The sequence below is a fragment of the Danio rerio genome, chromosome 16 (genome assembly GCF_049306965.1).
Source record: "Danio rerio strain Tuebingen ecotype United States chromosome 16, GRCz12tu, whole genome shotgun sequence".
Lineage (NCBI taxonomy): Eukaryota > Metazoa > Chordata > Actinopteri > Cypriniformes > Danionidae > Danio > Danio rerio.
Genome location: NC_133191.1, coordinates 20,523,077 through 20,539,847, shown reverse-complemented (window position 1 = coordinate 20,539,847; position 16,771 = coordinate 20,523,077). Strand labels below are relative to the sequence as shown.

At 35.4% G+C, this 16,771-nt stretch overlaps 1 protein-coding gene across 2 annotated transcripts in view; it reads left to right on the top strand.

Moving 5' to 3' along the window:
- The window catches only part of si:dkey-233k19.3, a 199,529-nt gene extending 183,134 nt beyond the window's left edge, over positions 1–16,395 (top strand). For both annotated transcript variants that reach the window (XM_009292264.5, XM_073925461.1), the window contains 6 exons: positions 6,395–6,637; positions 9,017–9,199; positions 11,594–11,709; positions 11,794–11,906; positions 11,985–12,125; positions 14,577–16,395. In XM_009292264.5, coding sequence (XP_009290539.2) covers positions 6,395–6,637; positions 9,017–9,199; positions 11,594–11,709; positions 11,794–11,906; positions 11,985–12,125; positions 14,577–14,824 — 1,044 coding nt within the window. In that variant the 3' untranslated portion in view covers positions 14,825–16,395. The remainder of the gene's footprint in view (positions 1–6,394; positions 6,638–9,016; positions 9,200–11,593; positions 11,710–11,793; positions 11,907–11,984; positions 12,126–14,576) is intronic.
- Positions 16,396–16,771: the final 376 nt, after the last annotated feature.

Here is a 16,771-nt window from a genome sequence, read left to right as displayed (position 1 = left end):
TATGTCTTATCATGTTTTAAGAATCACATTTGAAGTATTTGAAGGTTCAGTAAACTAGCAGTCATTTGCCAACTTTAAAGTTACAACACTGATCTATATTAGAGATCTGCATTGCTTATGACTGGATTGCTCATAATAAAATAAAAAGAAGCTTTTATGGTGAGGGTCATTATTGGACGAGGCAACTTATATGAAGATTTTAAAACAATTTGGGAAGACACTTTGTAAACCTGATAGTTCACTTATTTATAAATGAGAAATATACATAAATATATAATACACAAAAGGCCTAATAAAGATTTTATTTACAATTTAGTACTAACTGAGCTCTTTCTGATTTAGTGTACAGTGATTTGTTTGAACTTTGTGCTTGTTTAGTCAAGTACTGTAATACAATTTTAAGATTTAAAGAATTTATTGGTAAATTAATTCATGTAATTTTTTTTTATATGGCTCTGTGTCTGCTTTACAAAACGGTGTTGTTTCCATAATTGTCAGGTGGTTTCGCCATTGGAGTATGCATTGGAATATATAATACAGTAATAAAGTATTTTATTTATTATGCTGTTTCTCAGTTGTCACTACTCTTGCTTCGTAGGAAAAGAAAACTTCAAATATGCACATAAATCAATAAAGTTTGAAGCGAACCTTTGAACAAATTTGTCACATTTTAAACTTCATGTTACACTTGTAGAATGCACAGTGGGTCATTCTTGCAGCGGATTGACCAATTATTCAGGGCAACTTCAGTGCTCTCTGGCGGTAGGGAATTGTAAGATGGCAGATTAAACATTTCCTGTGGCTTCACTGCTTCTACGCAGTTTAGAAAGCAATGAGCAATCCAGTCATTCTACTGTATATAGATCAGTGGGTGCAAACTGTTTTAATATATTAATGCAATATACATTCACAGGGCACTTTATTAGGAACATCTGTTAATGGGTTTGTAACTTTATTTAAAACTGCAAAAATTATTTATGACTTACATTCAGCTATTAGTCCTCATAGATTTTGGTTTACAGTAAAATGACATGCAGATTTTTCATCTGTACATCCATGATGACATTATACCGAATCCCAGTATCACTCTATTGCATGTGCTTCCTAACAGTATTCCTGAAGGACACAGACAGAGCACATTTTGGATTGGTTCCTTTTCTGAGCCATATATTAATGGGTTGATTCAGGTGTGTTTGATTAGGAACAGCTGGAAAATATTGTCTAGGAAGAGCTGGAAAACAGCTCTATTGGATTTAAACCTGGTGACTGTGGAGGGAAGCTGAGAATAGGGAACTGATTGACAAAAATAGAACAGACTGATATTTTCTGAACTTTGCCACAATACGCTGTAGGCACAACAAGATAACAAAACTGTGGTTATAAAGTTGTAGACATGATCACCATCAATTCTTAGGTAGGCTTTAGCATGTAAACAATGCTCAATTGGTGCTAATGGCAGGGCCGGATTAACCAATGGGCATTATGGGCACAGGCCCAGGGGCCCATGTGCACTTGAGGCCCCTGCGAGGGGGGCGGAAATGCCAATTTTGGAGTGTCTATTTAGGCTAAGTGCAAATAGCGCACCTCGTTGGAATAAGCTAGTTGAGTGATTCTCGCGCATCACCGTTTGATTGACAGAGACAACATAACTATAGAGAGCGGCAAACAGCAGCATGAGTGGCGTAGCTCGTAAAGCACATAGCAACATGTTTTAACCCGATCGATCATGAACCCGGTTCGAATCTTGGAAGACTCAGATTCATAGAACTGAAATGGAGAGGTGTTATATCCAAATCATATGCAGTTGAACTCTCAAGTGTTTTAAAATCCATTAATTTTCACTAGTCGTATTAGTATTTTTTTTTCAAAGTATGATTTAAATGCGTTACATGATATACAGTACATTCATATATTTGTAGTCTACAAAGATTTAACTTATTTTTATTTTAAAAATGTGGGCAATACATTATAGATTCATTTTATTTAAAAAAATATTATATTAATCTTTTTTTTTTAATTCAACTATAGGGGTGCGACTAGGTAGGGGGCCTACAAGACGTTGTACCCAGGGGCCTCTGAATTCTTAATGCGGGCATGACTAATGGTCCCAAAGTGTGCTAAGAAAATACCTCTCTCACCATTAAACCACCAGCTGAAGCTTGAACCATTGATATAAAACAGAATAGATCTATGTATTCATGTTATTGCTGCCAAATTGTGACTCTACTAACCAAATGTCATCATCGAAATTGAGACTCATCAGATGAGGTAACATTTTTCCAGTCTTGTGTGTTCAGAGGTGCAATGGTTGTTTGAGTTACTGTTACCTTTATATTAGCTCAAACAAGTCTGGCCATTCTCTGGCATCAACAAGGCAGAAAAATGGCCTGCTCACTTGACGTGTTCTGTTTTTTATCACTCTTTATAGAAAGATGTCTGTGTGTGAAAATCAAATTTACACCGACAATCTGCCACATTCAAAGTCACTTAAATAATCTTTCTTGCATATTCTGATATTTAGATTAATCTTCTTGAACCTGGCTGGATCCGAAATCACCCCAATACACTTAAATGGTGAACTATTAGAGAGAGTAGCCATTTATAGAGGTGTCTTAACACAATAAATGTTCGGAAGTGCACTCAACTCAATCCCACAATGCACCGCAATAACGAGTGTACAACTGTTGTCCACTCAACAACTTAAGAATACCCACAATGCACTGTCAAGAGTTTGCATTCTGAATGAACTACTGCATCCAACCACAAGATGGCATCCAGTCATTAACTTTCTAAATTGACAAGTATTTAATTACCAATTAAATAATACATTATGTTTTTCCTTAACTAGCAAGGCACAAACAAAACAGCATCCCTTCCAGTGAACCCTTCCGGTGCTTATTCACTATTTAAATGGATTGTAATAGTGAACCAATGTAGGCAACAGGGAATGAAGGGCTATTTCACATGCCTAAATGCTATGGATATATACACAAATCTTCTAAAGTAGATTTGTGTATATATTTATGTAGTTTTATCAATGTTCAAGTTCTGCAGACAGCATCAAGTCAAAATGAGACTTTAAATGAATGTTTGTAGAGTAGACCTCCTGCATGTTTGCACATTTTAAAACTATAGCTGTATGGTGCTCTCTAGTGACGAAGATCTGCATTACATCACAGTGGTCACAGATAACAAAAGAGAAGATGAATGTATTAAATGTCCTTTAGCTCCACACACTGAAGACACGTTTGTCTGTGTTCTCAAATAATATGCCACAATGTTCTATCTTGAATGCTGAAGTTTAAAGTGTGTGTGTGTGTGTGTGTGTGTTTTTTTAAAGTGAGGTCTGTGTGAGATGATTAAGACTGTTTTTTAGCAGTGGTCAGGCATGCAGCCCAGTGTTTTCTCAGCGAGTCTCATTAGGCCTTAGGATGAGCAGCCATCAATCACTGAGTTCCTCTTTAGCCTTTCCGCAAAGCTGCATTACTCTCCCAGTGCCCAGCACCAGCCCTGCTATCGATTACCACACACTCCTTCATCTGTTAGTGAGCACCAGCACAGAGAAACCTTACAATGCTGATCAGGACAAAACACTGTGTAGAAAAACTCCATGTTTAAATGTGTCATCGTGTTGTGTTATATGACAGATTATGTTTAAAATTATGTTTTTTTTTTGTTGTTTTTTTTTAGTAATAATGGAATTTTAACCGTTAATATAGCAAGCTGTTTTAACTCATAAGACATACAAAAGTAGCATTCTAGATTTTGTTTTAGGGGATTTTGGCACAGCTTATATTTAGAAGATACTGGTAGCTACTAGTTCTTATTAACTAAATAGGTCATACTTTATTTTGATGGTTCATTTGTTGAATTTAAGTTACATCGCATCCACATGCCAACTAATTTTCATTAGATTATAAGTAGACTGTTAGGTTAGGGTTAGGGTTATGGTTAATGTAAGTTGACGTGTATTTGCAAAGTTTCTTATAGTCACTTAAATATCTGTTTAGCAGCAGTATCAATAAATATTAAGCAGAAAGTCTACTAATACTCAAATGGACTATACAAATGAAGGGTTACCATTAAATACTAGTATTCACTTGGTACCAGTGCATAGATGTTGGTACTTATTGAATACTAGACATACCGTATACAATTTATTGAATTGATATTGTGGCACTTTGAAATACGGTGAATAATTATTTATTATTTCAACTTTTTAAGAAGTGAAGAAGTTTAAGAGTGCTTTTTAAGAATATTAACAATGTTTTTTCAGTGGTGGTCATAACAGTGCAAAATTATTGGAGACTTAATTGCTTTATGATTCAAACATTAACATTTTAGAGCTATTGTATGGTAGCACCAGGCAATAAGGTTAACATTAACATAAAAGTTAACATAAGTTAATTTAACTAAATTTACAATGAAAATGACAAAAGCTCACTGTTGATTTAAATGGATGAACTAATATAATTAAACTTTCTTGTAAAGTGTTACCTATTGTACTTTACAATCACTTTGCAATTTGGTTTGGTTATTTACTCTGATCCCTAAGTACTTCACTAACTATTCTGTTTTAAGTTGACTTCCATTATGCTATTTAGATATCACTTTTGACTAGTATTACAATTAGGACGTAATTTTATTCATTTGGCACTAGTACTTCTTAGATACAACCATTATTAGTAAGACAAGGAAAGTTTAATTACATATCATATTTGAATTACCATTGTGTATGAAGGTGCTTTACATAAACAAGAAAAAAAGAAATGAGAATAAAAACAACAAAGAGTAAAAATCGTTAAAACAGATTAAAATTTGTTAAAACAAGTTTTAAAAGACTGAAAAAGAAAAAAAAAGACATAATTGTGTGATCTGTCGGATGGAGCACGGCACAGCTAAACAGATGTGATTTAAGCCTTGATTTGTATGTGCGTAATGTTGGAGCACATCTGATCATTTCTAAAAAAGCTGATTCCAGCAGCAGGAGGCATAAGACGGATTCCCCCTGCTTTGACCAAATTCTTGCAATTTCTAATTTACTGTTAATTTATCTGTTAGGTTTGTATTCAGTGAGCATATTTGTAATTTATTAGGATCCTAGGCCATTTAGTTATTTATAGACAAGTAATAATACTTTTAATACAATCGATTCTGATTGTAACTGGGAGCCAGTGTAACCCCTGATGACAGGTGTGCTCTAATTTTCGTATTTTATTGATACTCAAACCTATTAAATACATACTAACATTATTTGTATTACATACTGGATGTAATACTTTAAGTACTAGTGATAATTTTTGTTTACATTTTTTTTTTTTTTTTTTTAGTTCGTACTTATTTATCAGGCATTTGTACTGTACATAGTTAATAGACGTGAATGCTTATTTATTTTACTTAAACATTACTGTAAGATTTTGGAGTGGAACTCTACTTTGGCCATTCTGACCAAGCACAATATAAATGAGACTGTAAAAAATAAAAAAGCAGAGCCTATGATAAATAAAACCAGCAAAAAGCAATTCATCAGAATTGTTACTGGTGATAAAGATACTGGTGTGTAACATGCACATAATGACTAGTAATACATACTAATTTATAATGAATATGTACTAGTGTCTGCTTAATATGTACTTGTATATAAATATACATTTAAAGGTTTTTGTACATAAAAGAAAAACACTAGTACCTGGAGATTAAGCCCACACTGTAAGAAGTAACACATTGATTTGCCTCGCATTTATAAAGCAAATAATTTCACCAACTTTGAGTAAATTTTACTACTTTGTTTGGGTAACTTGTTTACTTGTATTGGTTGCTAAACAACACGAGACGGATTACTAAAAATGACTGTAGTTATGCTTAGTAACACCTAACTTATAGCAAAGCAGTATTTATAACTAGCCTGCTTGTTCATATTACTAGACAAAAGCATGGAAACTACAATTACTTTGTGTAGGTAACTTGTTTTTTTTTTTGTTTTTTGTTTTTTGCATTGGTTATTAGACAACACAGAGTAACTGTTAAATAAGCACTAGTTATTAATTGTAAACGCTGTATACATATTATAGTAGCATAAATACAAATACAGTTTGCCATATACCATAAGCTGTTCTCTGATAAACGATTAAATGTACTCTAGCTTCTCCATGCTAAAATGCAGGGCTCCACACAATCGATTTGGGTTTGCACAACATGGAGGAATTCATTATTTATTAATTTATTAAAAACTTGCTGTGTTACAAACTTAAGTGAATTGAACCTAAAACAATGAAGTTGTCCCACAAATACCTCACGAATTATGTTGCTTCAGCTCATTATAAATAAGTACTTTGAACAAACAGCAAGCATAATTTTTGAGTGTATCTAGAGTGAATGTAACCTGTCTGTTCAGTTTGAAGGGGAGCTGTTTTTGTGTCCTGGCTTTCCTGCTCCTCCAGATCTGGACTACAGTGAGTATCACAGGTATGTGGATGAAAGGTTGCCCTCGGAAAGCCCCGCTCTCTTCAGACTGCACCCGAATGCTGAGATTGAGTTCATGACGGCCACGTCTGAGAGCCTCTTCAAAACCTTACTGGAGCTGCAGCCTAGAGACTCCACAACAGCAGAGGGAGCAACACAGTACACAGAGGAGAAGGTAATTCTAGAGCAGTTAAATTTATTAACATTACAAATACAGTTGAATCAAAACATTTGCACACATTGTACTGTATAAGGCTCAAACACTGGATCTACTGTATAATTAAAAAGGACTGTTCATTATGTAATAAAAATGTAGCAACTGTGCAGTCATATTGGTATGCCCTGTGTACTATTCTCAGGCATTCTACTTAATGAACTATACCTATTGTATAGTTTATTGAGAAAACATTGCCTAACAAGACACCCGATTGCATTAGAAATGTTTTACAGCCATATAACCCTGCAGCCCAAGACCGGTTACTCACTGAAGCTAAGCAGGGCTGAGCCTGGTCAGTGCCTGAATAGGAGACCACATGGACAAACTAGGTTGCTAGTGGTGTTAGTGAGGCTAGCTGGGGGTCTGTGTGAGTCCTATTGCCCTAGTAAAGTGAAGGGGACACTATACGGTCAGTGAGCGCTGTTTGCTGTTTTTCAGATGAGATGTTAAACTGAGGTCCTTACTCTCTGTGGTCATTAAAAATCCCATGGCACTTCTCTTAAATTCCCTCCTTTGGCCCTTACCTAATCATGACCTCCTAATCATCCCATTCCCTAAATTGGCTCTATCACTGTCTTTCCACTCCACTTATAGCTGGTGTGTGGTGAGCGCACTGGCACCATTGTCCTGTGGCTGCCATCGCATCAACCAAGTGGATGCTGCACACTGGTGGTGGTGTGGAGAAACATGAGGGGTCATGATTGTGAAGCGCTTTGGGTGTAGGGCCATACATGATAAATATACCATATAAATACACATTACTTAAAAACTAATTACAGTAAAATCCGATGTACACAAATTCCCTAAACATGAAATGATTATTTATTAGAGATTGGAAAACATTGCTGCAAAATAAAAAATAAAAAAGTTTTGTTTGTTGTTTCTTGTTTTTAAAATATGTTTCATATGTTTTTTGTCTTGTCCATTAAGTTTCTTGTTCTCATTAAAAAAAGTTGACCCAGAAATTGAAATTTTTTAAAGAATTTCTTAATTGGACACAAAAACCATTGACTTTTCACCCATTGGCTTCAATGATATTAAAATGTTCAACAGTGTTAAGTGTTAAATTGAATGTGTACAAACTAAACAGACAATTTAATTTACATCTCACTGACTCGAACATTTTAATAATAATGTGTGTAATCCGTATTAGCACTGTCACCTCACAGCAAGAAGGTCGCTGGTTTGAGTTCCGGCTGGGCCAGTTGGCGTTTCTGTGTGGAGTTTGCATGTTCTCCCCGTATTCGTATGGGTTTCCTCTGGGTCCTCCAGTTTCCCCCATAGTCCAAAAAAATGCACTATGAGTGAATTTAATAAACTAAATTGGATGTAGTGTATGAGTGCAGGTGACGCAGTGTTGCAGTAGGTAGTGCTGTTGCCTCAGAGCAAGAAGGTTGCTGGGTCGCTGGTTCGAGCCTCGTCTTGGTCAATTGGCATTTCTGTGTGGAGTTTGCATGTTCTCCCTGCATTCGCATGGGTGCTCTGATTTCCCCCACAGTCCAAAGACATGCGGTACAGGTGAATTGGGTAGGCTAAATTGTCCGTAGTGTATGTGTGTGTGTGAATGAGTTTTTGTGAATGTTTCCCAGAGATGGGTTGCGGCTGGAATGGACGAATGAATGTATGAGTGCAAGATTGTATGGGTGTTTCACAGTAATGGGTTGTGGCTGGAGGGGCATCCACTATGTAAAACTACGTAAAGGCAAAAATATGCTGGAATAGTTGGCAGTTCTTTTCTCTGTGGCAATTGACATTTAAAGGCTTAACTAGGTTAATTAGGTTAACTAGGCAAGTTATTGAAATACTGTATGGTTAATAAAAAAATATGGTTAATAAAAAAATTTAAACTGCTTTAATTCAAGCCAAAATAAAACAAATAAGACTTTCTCCCGAAATAAAAAATATTATCAGACATACTGTGAAAATTTATTTGCTCTGTTAAACATCATTTGGGTATTATTAAAAAAAGAAAAGAAAATTTAAAGGGAGGCTAATAATTCTGACTTTAAATGTAAATATATTTGTAATGCTAGTTGACAGGGGTGTTATGCTTATTTATACTTATATTTATCAATACTAAACATTCCCAAATTGGCTGAAATATAAGATGCTATTCTTTCTGAAATTACATTATGTAATTACATTATTACATTAATTAAATTTACATTATGCCATCATTTAGTGTAATGATCAACATTTCATTGTTATCATTTTGGATGATATAAACAAAGACAAATAATCACAGACATAAATACTGTGCTGCACAATGATTTGATGCATTCGATTGCACCTAAAACCTCCATTGATGAACAATTTGTTCTTGTTGTTGTTAATCAGGTGAGGAGTGTTGTGGATGAGCTCCTGGAGAAGTTGCCTGAGGAGTATAATGTGGCAGAGCTGATGTCTAAAACAGCTCAGAGGAGCCCGTATGTCCTGGTTTGTCTGCAAGAGTGTGAACGCATGAATCTACTGCTGGAACACATACACACTTCATTAAAAGAGCTCCATCTGGCACTCAAGGTACATCACTGCAATAAACAATAAGCAATGTTCAATGAGTCAAGCCTTCATACTGTATTCATTTACGTTTTCCATCTAGGGGAATTTCTACATCTAGGGAGAAAAATATAATTCAAAAACAAATCACAAATAATGTACCATTACTATCACTTCATTCCCTGTGCTTGTAAACATGAATGATGTAATGTCATGCAATACAGTATTTTCTCTGTTTTTGGCATTTTATTCCACCACAGATCCATCGCTAAGGCTCAATTATTTCAATGCATCGACACCATAACTGAAATTTCTACATGTATAGAAATCTACAGGCTGTCAATATGGCACAAAAAAACTTCTGTGTGAATATAGTTGTACAAATAGTTGCCTACATTATTTTGGGTTAATTGTAATCAATTACATGCTGTACTTTTCTGTCAAAGTTATCAAGATAAATTTGACATATTTTATAATATTTTCTACACACACGTGTATATATTTTTTCTTGTGTATGTTGCAAATGTATATTTTTGATAATACTGCTTGCAAAAAATGTTTTTATGTTTACATTACAGTTTGTATTTGGACTTAGGGGCAATAAATTATGATTATTATGTTAAATGAATACATTACCGGGCGAAACGGTGGCGCAGTAGGTAGTGCTGTCGCCTCACAGCAAGAAGGTTGCTGGTTCGAACCTCGGCTCAGTTCTCCCTGCCTTCGTGTGGGTTTCCTCCGGGTGCTCCGGTTTCCCCCACAGTCCAAAGACATTAGGTACAGGTGAATTGGGTAGGCTAAATTGTCTGTAGTGTATGAGTGTGTGTGTGAATGTGTGTGTGGATGTTTCCCAGAGATGGGTTGCGGCTGGAAGGGCATCCGCTGCGTAAAAATTGCTGGATAAGTTGGCGGTTCATTCCGCTGTGGCGACCCCGGATTAATAAAGGGACTAAGCAGACAAGAAAATGAATGATGATCAATACATTACCAGTAGTTGAAAGAGTACTGAAAATCATACTTAAGTAAAAGTACCATTACTTGCCTAAAAATGTAGTAGAGTAAAAGTGTCTGTTGTAAATATTACTCAGAGTATGAGTTAAAAGTAGACCTTTCAAAAGTACTCAAGAGTAGTGAGTAGTGAGTACTACATTGTGAAAAGCTGATGCATTTACATGTAATTTGTGGATGTCTGTAAAAGTAACATTCTGTAGCGCATTTAGTTATTGCCAAACAGTCACACACTATCATAGGACATTAATATTAGGTTAGATTTAGGTTGTGACATCAGGTGACCAAACTTCAATTTCTAGTCAGCGTCTCAGGACAACGCTATTGTGACATCCGACAATGACTTGAAATGTAGTTGATTTGGTTGATTTTAGGTTGTGTTGGAAAGTGATCAAAATCCAACATCGAGCCAAAATCTTAAACCAATGTCATATTAACGTCAAATACTGACATTTCTTTGTCTGCGACTGTATGACGACCAAAATCCAATGTCTGATACCAACATAGTGGTAACGTCCACACATCGTCAAGCTGTAACATCAGTCAACATTGATATTTAATTGATTTTAGGTTTGACATTGGACATTGATTTCAACCTGACATTGGGTTCAGGCATTAACCTGATTTTCATTTCCAAACAAAATGCAACAACCCCACAACGTTGGGATACAATATCAATCTGACGTCATATTGAGGTCTTGTACCTGTCAGGTGTTTAAGACCATTTCGGTCATCGTACAGTAATCATTTGTCATGTTCTCATCAGTGACATGCATCTAAATAGTCTCTGAGTCAATGCATGTAAAGATTTTGGACATGTGTTTTTGGACACTTTAACTTTTTCCAAACAATTTGCTACAATTATAAATCGCTCATGTCTTGTTCATTATGATATGATTTACCTTCTATATGTGATTTGATTGGACAGGAATCACAGGACTGATTTAGTGAAGTAAAAGTACAGATGCTGCTCTAAAACTGTACTCAAGGGAAAGTAAAAGTACACATTTTTAAGACAACAAATTACAATTTCTGAGAAAAAACTAGTCAATTACAGTAGGTTGAGTATTTGTAATTTGTTATTTTACACCACTGTACATTACACGTTTTATTTAAATTGTATCTTTTTATAGCACATGTATAATGTTATAAGCAATATACAGCATACATATATAATAAAACGTAATTAGTAAGTAATTACAAATTATTTTTTCATGAATACCACATTGACATCTCAAACATTCCTAAAACATTCCTAATGCATTTCAAGGAATATTGTTTTATTAATGTATGTCTATTGTTTGTGCATGAAAACTTAAAAAAAAAAAAAATTCTGCTCACCATGTTATACATGCACATATAGCTTAATAAGTGTCAACTGAATATATGTTCTCTGACGTGGTATTACAGGGTGAACTGAGTCTTTCTTCAGACATGGAGCTCCTCCAAACAGCTTTGTTCTATGATGTTGTTCCTGAGAGTTGGAGCAGGCTGACCTTTCCTTCAACTAAAACCCTGCCTCAGTGGTATAATCACCTACATAGATCTTTCTGATACAGACAAACACTAAACCATTTGAATAATAAGAGCTGCATGATCTGATCCTGCAGGTTTAGTGATGTTCTGGCTCAGTGTCGAGAGCTGGACACATGGACTCACGACTTTGTGTTTCCCGCCGTGGTTTGGATCTCTGGACTTTTTAGCCCTCAGTCATTTCTTACAGGTGAGATGAGAAAAAAATATAAACAAAAATTCACAAATCCAAAATAGAGACTTGTGCTGAAATAGTTTTGCTTTGCAGCAATTATGCAGAGTATAGCTCGCAAAAACAAGTGGCCTTTAAATAAGATGAGCCTGTCTGTGGATGTCACTAAGAAAAGCAAGGATGATTATGGGCATCCACCTCGAGAGGGAGCCTACATACATGGACTCTACATAGAGGGTGAGTATAAACTCGAGTTTATGTATGTAGCTGGAGTATGTATCGAAATAAAATGTATAATTCAGGTATCCTGCAATGTTATTAAAGGGGTGGCCTTAATCAATTTCAAAGACTATTTTAGGCTTTTGTGGTACACTGAAATTTTTTTTTGTAAATTAGCAGTTTTTCAGAAAAAGGGTCTTCTCATAGGATAAGAAAACTCAGCTATGAGTAATAATGGGAATCCATAAGTCAACACTGGACAGGCAGATCGGCACTATGTCACAGATTTTCATCCCTTCCCAAAAATGATTTTAAACCAGGAAGATGAAATTAGCTGACAAAAGCTTACAATTATCTAGGTATATCTACAATTAAAGCTGATGGGTGCTAACGTTGTCTTAACTGATGCTCAACAGACACAAATCTACTAAAATTAAATTTTTAAAAAAGTACTCAAGAGTTTTCTGAATGTTTTCTTGTTCTCCCTAAAGGTTTAGTCCACCCAAAAATAAAAATTCTGCCATCATTTACTCACCCTTCACTTGTACCTAAACTGTTTGAGTTTCTTTCTTTTAATGAACTCAAAGGAAGATATTTTGAATAAAGTTAGAAACCTGTAACTATTGAATCCATAGTATTTGTTTTTCCTACCATGGAAGTCAATCATTTCCAGCTTTCTTCAAAATGCTGTCTTTTGTGTTTAACAGAAAGAGATTTAGAACAACTTAAGGCAGAGTAAACTGTGAGTAAATATTGATTTTGAGTGAACTATCCCGTTAAATACTTAGTCGAGTCCCTGGTTCTATAAAATCAGTTACTCTGAAATTCGTGAGCTCAAATTTGTTAGCTGGCTAGAGTGTTATCAATTCAGGTCAATTACAACTTAGTTCTTAAGTACCTTTGTAAAGTTATTCACAAACCAACAAGTGCCCTAAAACAACCAAACATGATCCCCGCCCCCTCAGTCGGGCGCTCATGGTGGTGGTGTTTGGGATTTCGCCAATTAAAGTCTTTGTAGTCCATAACAACTGTTTTGTTGTAGTCCTTAAAAGTGAATTCTGTGAAAGAAAGAAAATTCCATTTGCCTTGAATTTTGAGCATTGTAACTTTGCAGATGTTGCCTGTATACTATTTTAAACACTAAATAAAGTCAGTAAAAATTAGTTAAGTTCTTCTGTCTTAGAGAAGTAAAGAAGAAACCATTATCAAACCGATTCCCATACTCATGAATCTGTGAAAACAACTAAAAGCTTTTTTTTTATTAAACTATATTTCTATTGTTATGTTTTTCATGGCAAGCCAGTTTACTACCCGACAAAAGTCTTGTCACCTATTCAAGTTTAAGGAGCAACAAATAATAGTTAGACTTTTAGTTGAATATTTGGTATCAGAAGTGGCTTATATATAAGGCCTCTAGATTACACTTATTTCACCAAAATGAAATGCTCATGTCTTGATTATTAATTATTTTATTAGGACAGTAAGGTCTGACTTTGCTTAGACAAAATGCTTGTCACTAAACAGAAATAATGTACAGTATAGAATATGAAGTCATGGTGCAGTGGAAACAGAATTAATATTGTTTATGACTCCCATGAGTTTGGAGGACTGCATCCATACATCTCTGCAATGGCTCAAATAACTTATCAATAAAGTCATCTGGAATGGCAAAGAAAGCATTCTTGCAGGACTCCCAGAGTTCATCAAGATTCTTTGGATTCATCTTTAATGCCTCCTTACCCCAGACATCCTCATTAATGTTCATGTCTGGTGACTGGGCGGGTCCTGGAGCACATTTGCTTTCAGGAACTTTGATGTGGAGGCTGAAGTATGAGGTACAGCGCAATCGTGCTGAAAAATTTACCCTCTCTTGTGGTTTGTAATGTAATAGGCAACACAAATGTCTTGATACCTCAGGCTGTTGATGTTGCCATCCTCTCTGCAGATCTCACGCATGCCCTCATACTGAATATAATGTCAAACCATGATTTTTCCTTCACGAAATTTGCCTGATTTATGTGTCTATGTGGGTTCCAATAGGTTTTCTGCAGTATATGTGATGCAGTTCAAAAAATGATACATCAGAAAAATCTACCTTCTGCCACTTTTCCAAATGATTAATTAGAAGTTATTATTTGTTTCTCTTTTAACTGAGATCCAAAACTATTGTCAGGTAGTGTAGTTGGTAATGTCAGTATGCAAATAAACACTACAGTACATGTCTGAGCATGTGTGTTCAAGTAGATGTCCGTTGTTTTGGTTGTTAAATATTCTTGTGAATGACTGAACACATACTAAGCCTGCATGACTTCATTACTATGAACTGTATAGTTTTCCAAAACTTGAACATTTTTCTAAAGTTTGCATGTTGTGTAAATGAATAGACAAAAACATTTACATTTTAATTAGACTGGGTTAATGCCCACTTGGATTAAGATTAAACATCTTTCTGAATTGATCCATCCACAGGTGCACGCTGGGATTGCTCCTCAGGTCTGTTGTCAGAGGCTGTCCTGAAAGATTTGACTCCAGCAATGCCAGTGCTGTACATAAGAGCAGTGCCTGTCGACCAGCAGGATCTGAAGAACACGTATGAATGTCCAGTGTACCGCACAAAACAACGCGGCACCACATACATCTGGAGCTTCCCACTCAAAACACACCACCCTCCGGCAAAATGGGTTCTCGCTGGAACGGCCCTGCTTCTGACTGTATAAAACAAGCTCTAGCTCGATTTCGCTTGTATAGCATGCCTATCCATCTTTTTCCCTACCTGACTATACTTCGAAACAGTTGCTTTGTGCTTTATCGTTTACAGTCAAAATAATGTTACACTTGGTATTTTAACGTGACATTAATATCACAAGTCTATATGTGGCCAAAGCTCCTATGGTTATTTTCTATAGTACAGTAGTTCAACACATTTATAAAATAGGCTATGGAAATACTCTTTTTAAGCAGTTATTTATGGTCTATTGAAGGTAATTTACTTAAAACTGAAGTAGAATAATGGTACCTGATTTTACACAGTTTTTAAACATACACTTACAATTTAACAGAAGTTACTCATATAGACATCACAAAGTGGGATGAACAGCATTCTTACATTCATTCAATAATTTTCCTTTGGCTTAGTCCCTTATTTATCAGGGGTTACCACAGCAGCATGAGCCGCCAACTATTCCAACATAGGTTTTACAGCAGATGACCTTCCAGTCTACCAATTTCTGTAAAACACCCATTCACACACACACACACACACACACACACACACACGCACACGCAAACACACACACATACAACTGTCAATTTAGTTAATCCAATTTACCTATACCGGATGCCTTAGAACTGTAGGGGAGCCATAACCCGAACCAGTGACCTTCTTGCTGTGGGGCGACAATGCTAACCACTGAGCCAACATGACACCCTGGTATTGTAAGAGTATTATGTTAATTAAATCAGCATTTTTAGATGAAAAAATGAAAGGTTTTTATATTAGCCTGTAATCACATGCACATACACTGCATTTTGTTGCATGATTAATGCAATGGAGCATGTTTTGTGGCCTAGTGCAATAATCAAATAGAAAATGCTAGGATTTACTGGCGATACGCATCGTGTATTTCACGCATTACTGTACTTTTAACTCAGATTGTGTTTCACAGAAAATGCTGTATACTGTTGTAATTATGGGTCACTTACTGCAACTTGTGCCAAACATCTTTCCATGAGAACAGAAAGTCTTGTCAATGTATGTGATATAGTTCTTAAGTACCTTAGCAAAGATATATTTAAAACACTATTACTCGTGTATACTGTTATATTGTAAAATGTTACCTTACACATAGATATATGATTTAGTACATAATAAAGATATTATGAGCCATGTTTTTGTCTTCAAATCCACATGAAATTAAAACTTATAATGTTAATTTTGCTATTTCATATTGTTAGTTTTAAGTGAACAACAACTCCCTACAAATTAATACCCCCAAAACTTTTGGTATTTCAGTGTTCTTTAATCAAAATATGACAATTTGCTTTTACTTTGGAATGGCAGTACTTTGACGGCTTGGGTGAAATATACTTACCATGCCTTATCCAATAATTAGTGTATTGTGACTGAAAAATAAGAGGAGCACAATACTAATACTCCACACCTTGTATTTGTACTTTCAGTTGAAGACATGATATCAGACTGAAATAAAAGTATGCAGCAAATTCTGGTTTGCACTAAGGGTGCAATGGTTCTTGGTAAATAAAACAAAGCATCTCTTGTCCTCCCACAGTTCAGTGTGCTCTCTTATCCGCAGAATATGCATAATTAATATTGGTTTGGTGAGAAAAAAAAATGCAACAAAGCAAAATTTCCCCATTTGGAATCTTTCAATTACCTTTCACGACCTGTCCAGTCACCTTTTAGTATGTCAATTTGTTGTCGACATCATATTTCCTCACATGTCTGTCTGTTGTTTCTGAGAATTCAGCATGGCAAATGGAGATAAAGTGCAGGTGAGACCAAAACAGCCCACTGCCATAAACGAATGTCGAAAAAAAAAAAAAAAGACTCTGTATAATATATTTTATGTTGATTTTGAAAAGCACTATTTGTTGTAGTATGACAAGTTTTTATTTTATAAGGACAACTCTTGAATTGTCAGATG